We start from the raw sequence: 16029 nt of genomic DNA, 5'->3' as shown, positions 1-16029 counted from the left end.
GATTGAAATCTCGAGATTTCAATCTCGTCTAGCGAGACTTTTTTTTTTTTGCATAGTGTTCTGTCACTATGAACGTAAGATCTCACAAAAAAAAAGAAGCTATTAAAATATGTGATCTAACCTAAGGCCTATCCGCGCACCTTTTGAGCTGTGGCGGCTCAGGGGTGTAGTTATTAAATGTTTCTACTGTACCATTCATCCTAAGATATCATAACTTCATAGAAAAGGTAAGAACTTTAGTCCAAAATTCTCCTTTAAGTAAAAGTATTGAAAATCTCCAGTAAAAATAACGTGTACTTACGTACAGTACTTGAGTAAAGGTACTTAGTTACTTTCCACCATTGCAACTGAGCATTAAGGCTGTCGGCACAGAAAGCAGTAATGCAACTAAGTAACCGTTTAAATCAAAGTAACATTTATAAACTTCCAACACTCAGGATTTCCCAGTAAAATATCATCGCTGTCGGGTTGAAAAACAGTCTCAAACAGTTAATTTATCATTTTAAAGTAGTAAAAATAGCCGATCTACTAGCTCAAAACTCCTTTGTGCGCTTGTGGATCGGCTATTTGAACAACTTTTAGTGTGACACTCCTGTGTGGTGAACTAGGGCTTTAATTTACAAATCAGTATAATAGGTCAGTTTCATGTTCAACAGTAAAACACTTGACTGAAAATTCAAACAACATTTTTATTTCAAAAGTATACATACAGTGCAATATCTTTACCAAAAATCTGAACATTTAAAAAGACAACCCCCACAATCAAGTTACAACAATGCAAAAAAAATCTAAATCTAAGAGATAAACATTTTGCAAAAGAGACCTTTTAAAAATAGTTTCCCATAAGGTTGGGATCCGCAGGAATCAGACGAACCAGATCCAACATAGAGGAACCGGAATCTGTTCCATCAAAGAGTTTGTGTCAGAGCTGGTATGTAGACTTCTGAAACACTATACCTATACACACACACACACACACACACACGTGTTCTCAAACTTTCAAAGGACCACCATAACTATTTTCCCATTGGAGGAGAGTGCCAGACAGCGGAGCTGGTCCTCTTATTGAACCGAGGTTTCTTGGTGTAGAAGATCTCCTCCAGGTTGGGAGGTGCGATGGTTCCAAACAGAGCGTGGAGGTCAGGAGGGTTGAAGTACTCTCTGAGGAGAGCCTGCTGCAGCTTGGGACCTTGGAGAAAGAAAAAGAAAACGCATTTTACATTAAACCACAGACCCAAATTCACTAGACTGCTTTTATGCTGTGTTCACACTGGCAGCTATAAAGTAAACAGGCTACCATTCATTTTCAATGGAAGCCAGCCACAATAACATACAAAGATACATCAGATGTTGTAGCTGCTGCAAAAGCTACAGTTACAAATAAGTTGAGCTGGTTTCAGCTTCTGATACAAAGTTACACAGCATATCTGCAGCCTTGTATCTTTTGTACTGTAGCTTGCTTTACATCTTTCGTATCTGCCAGGGTGAATGCAGCATTGGAGCTTCAACAGATAATCAAACCAATCTAAAACTTCCATTTCATACCCTTCTATGAAAAGCCCCGCTCACATTACAAGATATTTGGAGTGAGGAACTTCGACTCACCTTCTGCCCAGGATGGAATGGGTTTCCGTGGTGCCGACTCATCATCCGTCGAGTCGTCACTGTTCTGGTCCATCCCATAGTCGTCAGGGTTGCCCGTCAACTTGACTGTCTTGTTTGCACCTTTGGGAGTGATGCTGTAGGTCTGTGGAGACTTCTGTAGAAACACAACATGATCGCCATCAGCATGCACATAAACACACTAGGAACGCTTGTATCAGCATCACTGTGCCTACGTCTTGTTTACAATACATCAGCATCACTGTGCCTACATCTGGTTTACAATATTCACGTTACCATTCAGGATTTCGTTTTTCATATGACACGGTAAGGGGACAATGTAGGCATTTAGCAGACTCTTATCCAGAGTGACTTGCAATAAACAATGTAAACACACAGATAGAATGCAGAGACAGCGTAGTGCCTCAGTAATCTAGGATCACAGGTAAACCAAGAACCTAGCATCAGTCTAAAGACTCTAAACAATATACTATCAAAATAATAACCTGTACATTGAAACTAGAATACCAGGTAAACATACCTAGCATCTGTCTAAATAACCTGTTAATGTACATTTGACATTGGTCAAGAAAAACAAGCCTAAAGGTCCTTACACACCGGGGGCGATCTTTTTCATGCGAATACGTTTTGTTTTTTTTAAACCTTATAAAGTCAATGCAAGCTTCCACATCAATTTCGGGGCGCGAAAAAGCGTCTTTTATTTATTCGGACCGCATCCGAATTTTGCGAATATTCGCAGGTGTGTAATGACCTTAAGTATCAAAAACATGATGACCAAAGTCTGCATGGTCATCATACTGTAACTAGGTCAAGTGCTACCGGTTAAGATGAAGTCTTGAAGGCATGTTTTCAGATTACGGTGGCAAATTGAGAGTGAATCTGCAGTTCTAAATGCAATGGGGAGTTTGTTCCACAGTTTGGGAGCCAGAAGGGAGAAGAGTCTAGGATGTGTGGAGCGTTGTCTAGGGTGTTTTAGGGTAGGTTCAGACAGCTTCCCTGTGTTAGCTGATCTTAGAGAGCGGGAGGAGTCCTTGTCCTCCTGTGTGTGCGCAAAGCTTTTACAAAAAACTTTAGAAGACAGATACTGTGACGCACTTGATTTGACTCTGATCGTTAACTTTACATTAATTTGCACAACAACTTCCTGGTTTGTACCGACGGGGATTGCTTTCTTGTAGAAGTTATTCTTCTAGTGAATGTATTATTAAAAACTGGTTTATCCTGAATTTATACAACCACTAAGAGGGTCAGAAGCACTCTGCTACCATCGAGCTTTTTATGCCTCTGCAGCTGTTACTAGTTAAAATTACACCAATTAGATAAGATATGTTCTGTTGTAATGTATATGCCAAAGAATGCACGTGTGTGTTACCTCAAGATCCATGGTAATGTTGAGTCCAGCAGGTCTGTCCTTCCCTGTGGGACTCTTCATGATGGAAGTCTGAACAAACACAATAATAGCTTGAATTTATATAGTGCCTTTCATGAACCCAAGGACGCATTACATTTAAAAAAAACTATTTGCCATAAACAAGTGAATGTTTATCTCTTTACAGCAGAGCAGCTCGTTACAATCACACCAATTAGATAAAGACTTGTCTGTGCTAATAATCATAGTATTGTCCATGAAAGATGGAACGAAGGACTAATTCCAATAGTTGAAAGTTGTTAAATCATAACAGTACATGAACAGGCTCAATTGTTGCTCAGACAGTCCGGGTTCAATTCCAAACCGAGGCCCTTGGTGTGTCCTTCCTCTCTCCCCGCTGCCATTTCCTGTTTAACGCTCCATCAAATAAAGGCTTGAAAATGCCCCAAAAATAAATGTTATAAAGTAGAGGTTCTGTGGATGATTACCTCCACATAAACTGTAAAAAATAACTTTAGAAATGTTTTTTTTTTTTTACCTCCACATCCATAGTCATGTTGAGGCCTGCAGACTGTCCTAAAGGCTGCTGGAGGAAACACAAATATGAACCTAAATATTACATGGTAAATATATTAAAAATGATTAAGAAATATGAATACTTTATCATCTTCTAGCATCAAAAGGAACGCTGCATTTACAAAAAGAATTGCAACAAGTTGTGACCACATTTTATAGTGACCCTTAAAAGTGAAAAACATTTGCTTCCAACGTGTGCATTTGATCAATTCCACATCTTTTTGATTAGTTTCAATCAAGTCCCAATAAAATAAAATGTTTTGATCAAAAGCCAGGTTTCTTAAATGGTTATACATTTTAATATCTTTCAAAAGGTTTCCTTATAGCAAGATAAAATCTTTGACTGCATCCAGATTGGGTTTACATAATGTATGAGCAGATTATACATTTAGACTTGATATTAGCACATGTTCACAGTTATTCCATTATGTCCTTTAAAAAGACAAACATGTTTCACAGCTGATGATCTACAAATTAAATCATAATCCATTATCTGTCATCTTTTCTACTTTGCTTGGACAATAAAGTACGGTATATACATTCAATGTTCCTCATTCTATTTGCTATCGTGATCCTAATAGACTTATGTTTTTAGTTCTATCCACGTTTCCATGCATTTAGCTCTGGGATTACAATCCGACAGAAGGTACTGGGAGTAAATCACATCGTGAGTCTTAACCTTCAGGTTACAGTGTTAAGAATCAAGCAATCCAAGAAGACAAGTCATTGCTCAGGTCACATCCAACATTTAATGACCTAGCTCAGTTACATTTAATGCAGGCAAAGACTGTCTTACAGATAAATGTCCTTCACACTCATCATCTGAAGTAACATGTCTGATCACCTCATCAGATTAAGACCTGGGACGCATCTGTGTCATTTTTTTATTTGAGCTAAAAAGCATTATTTTACACTTTGGCTATTCAAAAATAGCAGATATACAAGCTCATAGCGCGGTGCCGCGCTACAAGCTTGTAGATCTGCTATTTTTGAGAAATCGAGAACATTTGTGCAAATCTTTGAATATATACATTTTTAAAGCGAACATTTGTAACTCAAAGTCAGAAATTCTCTGCAAACTAACCTGCATCTTAGCTGCTGCTTCAGCCAGTCTCTGTTTAGCAGCCCTCTCTTCTTGAGCCGCCCGCTCTTCATCAGCCAACCTCTGCTGCTCTTCCTAGAGCAGTAGATGAGCGTTAATAACAGTCATATCATCACTGTCTGCCAGATTTCATGTTTTCCCTTAAATGAATGTCCCATTTTATACTTTGACAGTGTCGCGCAAAAATAGCTGATCTAAAAGCTCAGCACACCACAGTGCGTTGTAGATCAATTTAAACAAGACATGCCCAAAACAGGGACGGCAGGTTGAAAGTAGTTAAAGTCTCAGATCTATAAGCTCACACGGTCACGGCACATGAGCTTTTAAATCAGCCATTTTCACAGAATGACGTGTCCATAACAGGGACACTAGGGTACATGTGGTCAATAGTTTGTTTCTGGTGTTCAGTTTTAGTTGAGCTCCAGAACCAACACAGATCTGGTTTGTTTTTTCCCTCACTGATGTTTAAATGTCTGTTTACCTTCTCTCTCTGGTCTTCCAGCTCCTTTTCCTCAGCCTCCTTCCTCTCCTGCTCTCTGGCAGGTTTCTCCACTTCCCTCTGAAGAGCTTCTGCCCTCTCCCTGAGGACAAACGATACCACTTTAACCAACTAGTAGCAGCACTACTACACATCACAGTAGTTAGGTAGGGTAAGTGATATTTTTTGGTTAAAACAAAAAAGTATTTTGTTAAAAAGTAAAAATACTATATTCTGATAGTAATCATTGCTATAGAGTGTTTTTTCAGTAACAGGAGTCTCACTGTCTCTCCAGCTCTTTAATAAACAGAAAATACATTTTTCGGTAGGTGTCAAAATCTCAGCCAATCAGGAGAAAGTACCCATTTTTAAGCTTAATTTGTATAGTGTTCCAGATCCAATTTTGTCTGCTCATTTCTTAGTGTCATCACTTCCGATATCACTTGTTTAATCTGTATCCTGATTGAGTTCTGTCCTGGTTGGATACAATTGGAAATGAAACTGAAACGAAAATGCATTTTCTGTTTTATAAAGAGCTGGAGAGACAAGGAGACTCCTTTTACTGAACAAACACTCTATAGCAATGAGTACTATCAGAATATAGAGCTATTTAACACTTATTTTAACCAAAGCAAATCACTTACCCTACCTTTAAGTAATGTAGTCAAGTAACTGCATTATTATAGTAGTTAATTAACCGTCACATTATCTTTAGTACTGAACCACAAATGTAGTCGTTAAGTACAGCCCAAACATCATATCGTTTGTGTCAGGAACCCCTTTCTCAATAGTCTACAGTTTTTGTAAACTAACGCCCTACTTGATCATACTACAGCGTCACACGAGTGTAGCAGATCCACAATTTAGCCTTAATGTCTGATTGTACCGTGTACCACATGCGGTTTACATTTTTGACTAAGTATTGAATCAAAAATAAATATATACTTAGCCAGGACCATAAAGTGTGTTCCGGGTGCAATTTGTACCGTTCAGTTAAAGTGTGAAGGTGCAGTTTGTACCGTTCAGCTCTCTCCCGTTCCTTCTTCACCTCCTGAGCTCTGAGCGCCTCCTCCTCCGCTCTCCTCTTGGCCTGCTGACGTTTCTCCTCCTCCTGAGGAGAAATTGGGAGAGAATGTACAAAACCTTAAGCTAAATTGTACATTTATATACAAAAACCTAAATGATACATTTATATACACGAATCCACAGAGCGCTTCCCTGTAGGTATGGCGCCGCCCCCTTTAGGTAGCGCCGCCATTACTGCGGTGTCAATATCAGCGTAGTAGCAGCTGACTGATATTGACACAGCAGTAATGGCGGCCTACCTAAAGGGGGCGGTGCCATACCTACAGGGAAGCGCTCTGTGGATTCGTGTATAGCACCGTTATGCAACGCGCTTTACATAGTCATGGATTAACCCATTAAGACCTGGAATGCATCCGTGTCACTTTTTGATTTGAGCTAAAAAGCATAATTTTACAAATAGCAGATATACAAGCTCATAGCACCGAGTGCCGCGCTGCGAGCTTGTATATCTGCTATTTTTTTTTTATCGTGAAAATGTGTGCAAACCTTTGAATATATATTGTTTAAAGCGAACATTTTTAACTAATTTTTTTGCTTCTGGGGGTCCCTGGAGATGGAGGTCGGCGGCCAAATACAGTAATATTGTTCCTGCGGTTCTACATACTGCCAACCAGGTGAAGAAAAAAAAAACACAGACTGAGGCTTTAACTTTTTATTTCTGAAATATAAAACCATTAGGGTTTTATACCATTAGGGAAGATGCTTCTGAACATATTGCTAGTTTGACCATTTCAAATGCTCCAATCTTAACCGAAAATAGCCGGTCTACAGCATTGAGAGCTTGTAGATGGCTATTTTCACTGTGCAACCTTCCATTTAGAAGACATTCTGGCTTCTATGGGGAGAGACACACACACTGCAGTAAACTATCAATTATTTTGTTGATGAGACTGAGATGTTCTATGTGACTGAAGACTTCCCAACCGATTCATTTTAATGAATAAGTTACAGTAAGCAAGTAGGTCGGGGAGACTTATTGTCGGTAACAGTAATCAATAAGCAATGATTAGCAAATATTACAAATTAAAGTGTTCATGGAACTGATTTGGACACTAAAATGAACAAAATGGCATTTCTAAATGTCAGGTGAGCTGCAGTGAACTTACAGCCAGTTGAAGCCTCTTCAGTCTCGTCTCCTCTTCTACTTTCCTCCTGCTGTCAATCTCCTCCTGATGTTTCAACGCCAGCTGTTTCTTCAGCTTCTCCTCTGCCAAGCGCTCAACACGAAGCTGGAAACGCAAACAAATATGAGTCAATGAAATGAGTAATTGAGGTGGATTTTCACTTTTAAAAACAAAGGAAAACGTTGCCAGGAAGGAAATAAGGAGTTAGTCACCTTATCGTTCTTCTCCTCCACCTGAGCTTGTTTCTGTGCCATCTTTTTCTTCTTCTCTTCCTCCTTCTGCTCTTTTTTGTCTCTGGCTTCCACCGCTTTCCTCAGCCTCTCCTCCCTCTTCCTACAAACATCAAGGTAGAACATGAGTAAAACAAAGACATCGGTGTCATATGTGTGTTTGGTGAATCAACGCTTCGTGGCAATAACTTTTATACCGTTGGGGCACCATTTAAAGGGAAATAAAACAGGCTTTCCATTTGTAAGAAACATGCATTTGTGGGATGAGCAGCACGACTGAGTGTGGATTGAGCCCATGAAAAAAAAAAAAGACAATCTTCTCTGCCAAACAACTTATTTGATCATTAAGGATGAAACAGGGGCGCAACCCACATACTGAGCTGTGTTAGACTGTACCAAACCCACCTGAACACTGAGTTATAAAGTGAACCCATTTAGACCTGAGGCAGATTCTAAACATCTTCTAAATCTTAACCCAAGTTCAGAAAAAAAAAAAAAAAATTCATAAAATCAAAATAAGTCATGTTGCTATACATGGAAACAACTAAAATGACAGGCGTTTCCGGATTTAAAGGTCTAACGTATAAGGTGTAACCGGTCTAAATGGGTGAAACCAGATTAAAACCATTTATTGACACATTTTGTACCTTTTCAGTTCCTCCTGTTTCTTCTTCTTCTCGTCCTCTATTTTCTTCATCCTCTCTTCTTCCTGCTCCTGCTTCTTCTTGAGCGCTTCCAGCTTGTGACGTTCTTTTGCCTAAAAAGAGAAACAAATGTACTGCAGTTCAATCCATCCGGAGGCCATTAAGCCCAGTCCTTTACCAACGATTCACATTGAAACCAAACTGTTGCAATGCGTTTCAGAGATAAATTGCTGAATTGCAACGGTTTTTGTGGTTGCATTGTGCATCATTGGTGTGGAACAAGTTTTAGTAACACTGTAGCAACTCCCAGCTTCCCAGGTAGATATAAAGGACAATAAGAAGGACAATATCAGTTACCAGTTATAATGGGTTTGTACAGGAAGGCGGCGTGTGTGATAAAATGCATTGCAATTATCTAAATACTGACTCTAGCAACGTAAAACTGTACGGGACACAAAAGCCTAAATGGATGTTAAAATGACCCCAAGTGAAAGTGAAATATCCCATTACCGGTAAATGGTGCAAAACAAGGTTAATAGTTAAATAGCGTGCACAACTGTGTCCTAAAAAGAGCTTGACAGCCTGGACTGTCAGTTGTTGTAACACCAGATCACAATAAAAAGAGTTTGACAGCCCTGGTGTAAACTAAATAGTTGTTGCAACACCACACACACCACTAGGAAGTAGTGAACCAATGAGAGCAGTTGTCTAATGAGTCGTTATGGAAACAACGTTGTGACATCACTTACCACAACACCCCCCGTCTGCTGGAGAGGAGACAACGCATACTACATTACCCAGCAGTCAGAGTTCTACCTCTGGACTACAACACTAGCCAACATTGATACTTCTACCTCTGGACTACAACACTACATTACCCAGCAGTCATAGTTCTACCTCTGGACTACAACACTAGCCAACATTGATACTTCTACCTCTGGACTACAACACTACATTACCCAGCATTCATAGTTATACATCGGGACTACAACACACTACCTCACCAACATTCAAAGTTCTACCAATGGTCGGTCTTAGAGAGCAGACTTAACACTGATTGTCTGACGGTCAGTCCTAAAGATCAGATTTAAGAAACCCAGGCATCTTATACAGTCCTGTCAAAAAAAAAAAAAAAAACATTCACTCTAGTTGCTGAGCCGAGGCCACTGACAGTAACTGTGTGCCAAGAACTGGACTTGATAAGCAGAATCCTAACAGTAGCCATAATAACTACACAGTAGTGTGCGACAGTAAGGTATGTTGACGTACCACTGTGTCCACCTTCAGAGGAGTGGCGTGTTTAATGAAGGACTTGACTGCTGTGCGACCCAGAGAGTTTGGAGTCATCAACATCTGGTTCCTGTGGACAGTCTGGAGGAACGTCTTCATGTTGGGCCTCAACTGGAAAAGAAAAACATGACACCAACTTTATTTTGTTTGCATTTATCACCCCTCATGTTGGATCACATAACTTGGCTTATTCTCTAGTAGTCTACTGCGTGCCATTGCGTGTCTGTAATGAACAGTTGGGCCTCGAAAGCCTATTAATATGCAAGCATTTGTTGGTGGCACTTCTATAATTAGAAGTTTACAAATCTTAGATCACGACGTCACATACGTACTTGAGCGTACATACATCATACATGGATTATATTAACCCATTAACACCTGAGGCCAATTCTACAAATGCCTTCTAATTCAGTAGTTCTCAAACTTTTGAGCCAAGGACCCCCAAATTATTATTTTAAAATCCACCGATATGTCAACAGTCATTTAACAATAAAACACTCATCTTACCACAGTCTCGGCCTTTCGTTTGGAACTCCTGGTAGATCTGGAGAAGAGTAAGTTTAAATGAAAATACAATCCAAGATTCATCTGCTCATATTGAGCATAAATCATATGTTATTTGACATGTAGATTGACATATACACGTTTTAGACACCATGTTAACCTGTTTGACGATTAAAATACATTAAATAATACAGTTTGACTCGTGTTTAGCAAATATCACGAATTGACTAAACAAAAGCCATCAGTTTGAACACATAAATCAAGAGCAGTACTTACCTCACAGGTGACTGTACAACTGGTTTATCTGCAAACAGAAATATAAATTAATCATTGAGTACAATACATCACAAGTGCTTTATCAGACACTCAATAAGAAAGACATGAGACTCCTAGAGTTGGATTTGTGGAGATCTGCTGCCCCCCTCTGGTCAATAGTTTTTATGTCCAGTGGGGATATGACTCATCCCCGCTTCTGGTCACACTGAATTAAATGCATGCATTTTTCCCATTTGGGTAATTTAGATGCCAACACCCCCACCTCAAGTCTTACCTGTGTTGGATCTTGAGCTCCCAGCAGAGCGACTACTGGCCCGAGTCACTCCGTTACTGCTGCCACTGGCAGACACCTGCTGCCACAAGAAAGAAAAAACAAACAAACTCAGTTAGCAAACATCTTGTCGTTACACTACACTACTCTCGCAGACAAACAAAATGTAATTAAGATAATTATGCAAAGTCTATAGACGATAAAATGTATAATGTAATGCCAATAGACATTAATATTATAATAATTTAATGTTCTGGTCATAAACAGACCTCTTGTTGCTCAGTGTCAGCGAAGGCCTCCTCAGCTTCCGACTGTTTCCTGAAAGACAAATGTTTGCAAAGCTTTAGGAACATTAAAAAAAGTTCAGATTTTCATCTTAGAACACAAAGACCGAGAGTCCAGTGGTTTTCACGCCAAGAATCCCCAAAATGATATGCATTTGTCCGCGGACCCACTTCTGAAAATACTTGTGCTAGGTACCCAAAAGAGTTAAGGCACAAAATTCAGTTTAGAAATGTATATTATAAATTTCAATACGAGCTTGTCTTTGGCTATTAAAAACAATAGATATACAAGTATAACATATGGTTAAAATGATTGTGATGCTATATTAACTAATTTAGCTAGGGTCCCCAGCTAAATTAGTTCAAATAGCATCACAATCATTAGAACGGGGGACCCCTGGACCGTACTTTGAGAACCAATGCCATAGACGATTAGCAATATATAGCAGAGATAATTTGAGACAGGTCCCTCTTGCTGTTCAACATCACACCTTTAGAAAAAGACTCACTCTGGTTGTTGTTCATCCTCTTCTTCCATTTCTGCACAAGTGTCTTCTACAATGTAAAGAAAACAATTGAATTCACCATACAACCTAAAAGGTCCAACACGCCAAACCGATGGCGGTGTTGGAAAGCATCTGTGGCTGAAAAGGACCATTGTAATTTTTTTGGCCGTTTTCCTCGCATATTATGTACAGTATACTATACAGTATAGTATCTGCTCACGCACCTTTAGATCTTATCTCAGGTACTATGTGTAAATATGTAGATTTGTTTGTTTTGATCCCTTACCCCACAAAAACATTTAATTTTTTACTTCTGTAAACCTGTGATACGACAATAAAGCTACACTTACCACTACATTTGAGTTACTGAACATTCATACCACTACATTTGAGTTACTGAACACTTACCATCGCCGACAGAGTTGGAGGCGTGAGCCTTGACCTTCTTCAGCAGTGACCTCCGGGAGGCTCTGCGGACAGACTCCCGGGTCTGGCTGTGACGCAGGCCAGCTGCCGAGTGCCGCAGCATCAGGGAGACCCGCGGCCTGGTGGGCGTTCCCGCTATGGCCACGTTGGTGGCCGTATGGCCGGGGGAGGCCACGTTGGTGGCCGTATGGTCGGGGGAGGCCACGTTGGTGGCCGTACGGCCGGGGGAGGCCGCGTTGGTGGCCGTACGGCCGGGGGAGGCCACGTTGGTGTCCGTACGGCCGGGGGAGGGCTGTGGCTCAACAGCCACCAGCTGTGGAGGCCTGGCTGCCTCGGCAGAGCGCCGGTCAACAGCAGAGATCCTCACCATGGCTTTGGGCAGCGCGCTGGACACCCGACATGGACGATGCTCTGTGGGGAGAACGTGGAGAGGAAGCGTTTACTAGGGCTGTCACCACCATCGTGAAGCGTTCACTTTCACTAGGGCCGTCACCACCACCACCATTAACTGCGATCAGGATTGGCATTTAAGACAGAAGGACACCGTCCCTTTAGTCAAGGGACAGTGCCCTAAATACCCTCATAGCTAACCACTTCTCCAAAGTGGGTGACACCCACTAGAGGGAGTAGCCATGATCTGGTACCTCCCAAATAAAATTAAAAGAAATGATTTTAGCGTTGGCTATCCAAGCTGCCGCGCTATGAGCTTGTAGATCTGCTTTTTGTTTGAAAATCGTGAAAATGTGTGCAATCTTTAAATATAAATTTATAAAGCGAACCTACCGTTCATGTCAGTGTCCTGCTCTACAGGCTCCGTTTTGACCACGCTGCCCTGAGGCGGCTGATCCTCGCCGACCGCTACCTCCACAGAGGTGGTGGCAGGCTGGGGCTCCGTCACCTCCTCAAAGACCTGGTCCAGCTTCTTCACAGTGTAGGCAGCCAGGTTGCTGCGCCTCCCCGTCGAAAACCTACAAAGATTTTTTTTTTTAAGACTTTATAATGTTCCAGCACATTTCAGACCGAGCTCACACACAATGTATTTATACAAGTTAATAAAAAGGAGTGTAGGCTCTGACGCATGGATTAAAGCAAAATAAAATGTCACGACTGAATATTTTTGTATGTCCAAGTCCTAATGTGTGATTTATGAAACAGAATGAGAGGAGCGCTCCACACTAGCGCTGATTCCAAACACCACAATATGTAAACCTTTGCTTTTATACAAAATACCCGAGAGCATTAAGATTTTATGGATGACACTTAATAACATATTGCCAGTTTGACCACTTCAAATGCTCCAATCTTAAAATAACCAAAAATAGCCCATCTACAAGCTCTCGCCACCAATTGAGAGCTTGTAGATCGGCCATTTTCATTGTGCAACATGCTTTCAAATAAGTCCGACTTCAATGGAATCCAAATGAAGGCGACCGACAACTTTAATCCATGCCAACGTAAGCAACTAACCTCCTCCTGGTTCGAGCCTCCTCTTGAAGTGCCAGAGAGATCCGCTTCTTACGAGGGCGTCTTTTCTGGGATGGTGTTTTTGGCATTAGCTCTGGCTCAGTACTGGATTCACTGGAATAAAGAAAGACCAGTAGCATCAACTGTAGCTCAGTGTTGGATTTGCTCACTGTATTATTAACCCATTTAGACCTGAAGCAGATTTAGAAAAAGGCCTTCCAAATCCTTAACTAAGTGTAAAACAAAATAATGTCCCTATACCTGCGTGCATATAGATCATATAGTCTCTCTGGTGGAAACCTCATGTCCTTTTCAGGATTCAAAAGTAGCAGATCTACAAGCTCAAGCTAAACGTGTCAAGTCGCACCACGTTTCGTGCTTGTGGATCTGCCACTTTTGTGTGACGCTGTAGTATGATCAAGTGATAAGGTTCTGTAGCCTAACTGACATTTTGTATTCATCTCTATATTCTGATAGTAATTATTATAGTGTGTTCAGTAACGGGGGTCTCCTTGCCTTTTTTTCCTCACTTTCAATTTCACTGGCTTATTGTATCCGTACCAGTTATCTTGCCTGAAACTTTAATTTTCAGTTGACTAAAGAGACGCCTGTTATTGAACAGGGAGAGAGACCCCTGTAATTGAACAGGGAGAGAGTCCCCCGTTATTGAACAGGGAGAGAGACCCCCGTTATTGAACAAACACTATAGCAATGAGTAGCTGGCAATGTAAACCCATGTTCTCATTGTTGCCAATAAAGCCACTTTGAATTGAATAACTACCATCAGACTCATGGAGCCATTCATTTGACCAAAATCACAGCAGTTACAACAGCACCTTTAAAAAAAAACGATCAACTTTATTTCTTGTACTAATAAATAGGACCCCAAAAGGGTTTAAAACCCTACCCAGAGAACATGCGGTAGGCCTCCTGCTCGATCTCCCTCAGCCAGACCATGTGGACGTTGTCGATCTCGGATACAAAGTCGTCCAGCCTCTGGATCATCATCTTGGAGATGGTCTGAGTGGCTTCCAGGAAGGCCATGATGGATGCAGCGCAGCCTAAAAACAAGGAACATTAAAACTGGGAAAGCATCGGTGTCCTTTTAACCAAATTTTATACTTTGGCTATATTCAAAAAATATCTGCTACTGAACACTTTTGAATATAGGGCTTAAAAGGGGATGAAACCCTTCGTTTTCTGAAGCTACAGCAGTGTAGAAACAGCAGGTAATGTCATAATATTACAGTACAAGCACTCTGGATACATAGGGTGGGCACATCATGTTAAATTGGCCATTTTTCAAATAATAAAAAATAATTTGGAAAATGGTCTTAATGCAAAGTACCGCTATACATGATTTGAACATCACATCATAATCAGACCTGAATTTGATCATTTAGGCATGTCCATGTGCTTTGACAATACTGTCATCATATCTAAAGCCAACACACCCATTAGTGTAGCTGTAGAATACAACACAACACATCATTATCAATGTATAATGTAAAGCCAACACATCCATTAATAATGTGACGGAACTATAAAGTCTTTAGTTTTTCCACTAACGGTTGCAACCAGCCAAACACTAAGTATAAAACACATTTTAACATTTATCACTTGGTTTTATTTACCTACAAACGTTTCTCCATCGACAGTTACCACTCTAGCCATGGTTCACATGACGCTCGTCTGTCACGAGCGCCATGGCGCAACTTGTACCTGGTTTTGGAACGGTCTCCATTCAAATATAAAGTGCTGACCCACCGGCTATGGATGTAACAAGTTGAAACGCTGGGGTCTCAGTACCCGTATCCTCCGTATTGTTCAATAAAAAAGCATGTTAATCCGATCGGTGGCCATTTTCTCATAGAGTTATAATGCATTAGAGTGCAATACACCCACCAACCGATAGTGTCGCGTAGTTGAAAGTATATGAGAAAATGGCCGCCGATCGGATTAAAATGCTTTTTATTGAACAATACGAAAGATACGGGTACATAGACTCAAGTGTCTCAACTCGTTACATCCATAACCGTGGGGTCAGCACTTTATATTTGAAACCTGAACGTTTATGTAGATGTACGGGTTGTAAATGGAGTGGCAAAACCAGGTACAAGTTGCGTCATGATATGACTTGTTTCAGGGCTAAAAACCCCATGCTTAGGGGGAGTTTTAGCAGATCTACAAGATCACAGCTACAATGTTTAGCGTAAAGGTAAATAAAACATGACGTTACCTGAATGGGAAACCTTGAAGTTGATTAAATGTATGTTTAAATGTATGTTTAAGTCTATGTCCGTCTATCTCCTGCTCTCAGCCTCTCAAATAAACTAGCCGCTTCAGTGCACACGTTCAACTCTCTATAAATTACATCCAGCAGCCAATCGCAAGGCTCCATAGGGTGGCGTCACACGAAAACCTCGCCCCCCCATTGGCTGATATGGATGACCACTTTGTGACAGCTGAGCTGGTGGTGTTCCTTTTAATCACATATGTAGAGGAGAGTTATGCAAGGCGTTGTGAGCTTGTAGATCTGCTATTTTCAAAAGATTTTATGCACATGATACCTTGTGTAACGGGACATTCTGCACAATAATGTTTAAAAAACGTTAAAAACGTTTTTTTCTTGAGTAATGTCCCTGCCCAGGCTATGTAAAACTGAGAAGTTGTAATACTTTTCAGCACTAGAGGGCAGTGTTAACTCACTTTTGGGGTTTTGGGGAGAACTGAGTTCATTATGCGTTTTACATTTTATAATCCATTTCTAATCACT

At 40.6% G+C, this 16029-nt stretch overlaps 1 protein-coding gene across 1 annotated transcript; it reads right to left on the bottom strand.

The window, feature by feature from the left end:
- Window positions 1–1016: 1016 nt before the first annotated feature.
- On the bottom strand, window positions 1017–15511 carry LOC308078821 (uncharacterized protein; the record flags this gene model as incomplete). Its single annotated transcript, XM_080420168.1, has 21 exons — window positions 15493–15511; window positions 14161–14314; window positions 13257–13367; window positions 12573–12757; window positions 11772–12200; window positions 11367–11412; window positions 10843–10891; window positions 10577–10655; window positions 10303–10330; window positions 10030–10066; window positions 9502–9633; window positions 8236–8345; window positions 7571–7691; window positions 7341–7463; window positions 6168–6259; window positions 5152–5251; window positions 4653–4745; window positions 3531–3578; window positions 2996–3064; window positions 1606–1759; window positions 1017–1189 (listed from the first exon to the last, which is right to left on the bottom strand). The coding sequence occupies exons 2-21, from the start codon at window positions 14295–14297 to the stop codon at window positions 1017–1019; spliced, it is 2316 nt and encodes a 771-aa protein (XP_080276294.1). The 5' UTR covers window positions 14298–14314; window positions 15493–15511.
- Window positions 15512–16029: the final 518 nt, after the last annotated feature.

Source organism: Gymnoscopelus braueri (genome assembly GCF_963280865.1).
Source record: "Gymnoscopelus braueri genome assembly, chromosome: 22".
NCBI lineage: Eukaryota > Metazoa > Chordata > Actinopteri > Myctophiformes > Myctophidae > Gymnoscopelus > Gymnoscopelus braueri.
The sequence above is the reverse complement of the archived record's forward strand: the minus strand, read 5'-3'. Positions and strand labels throughout refer to the sequence as shown.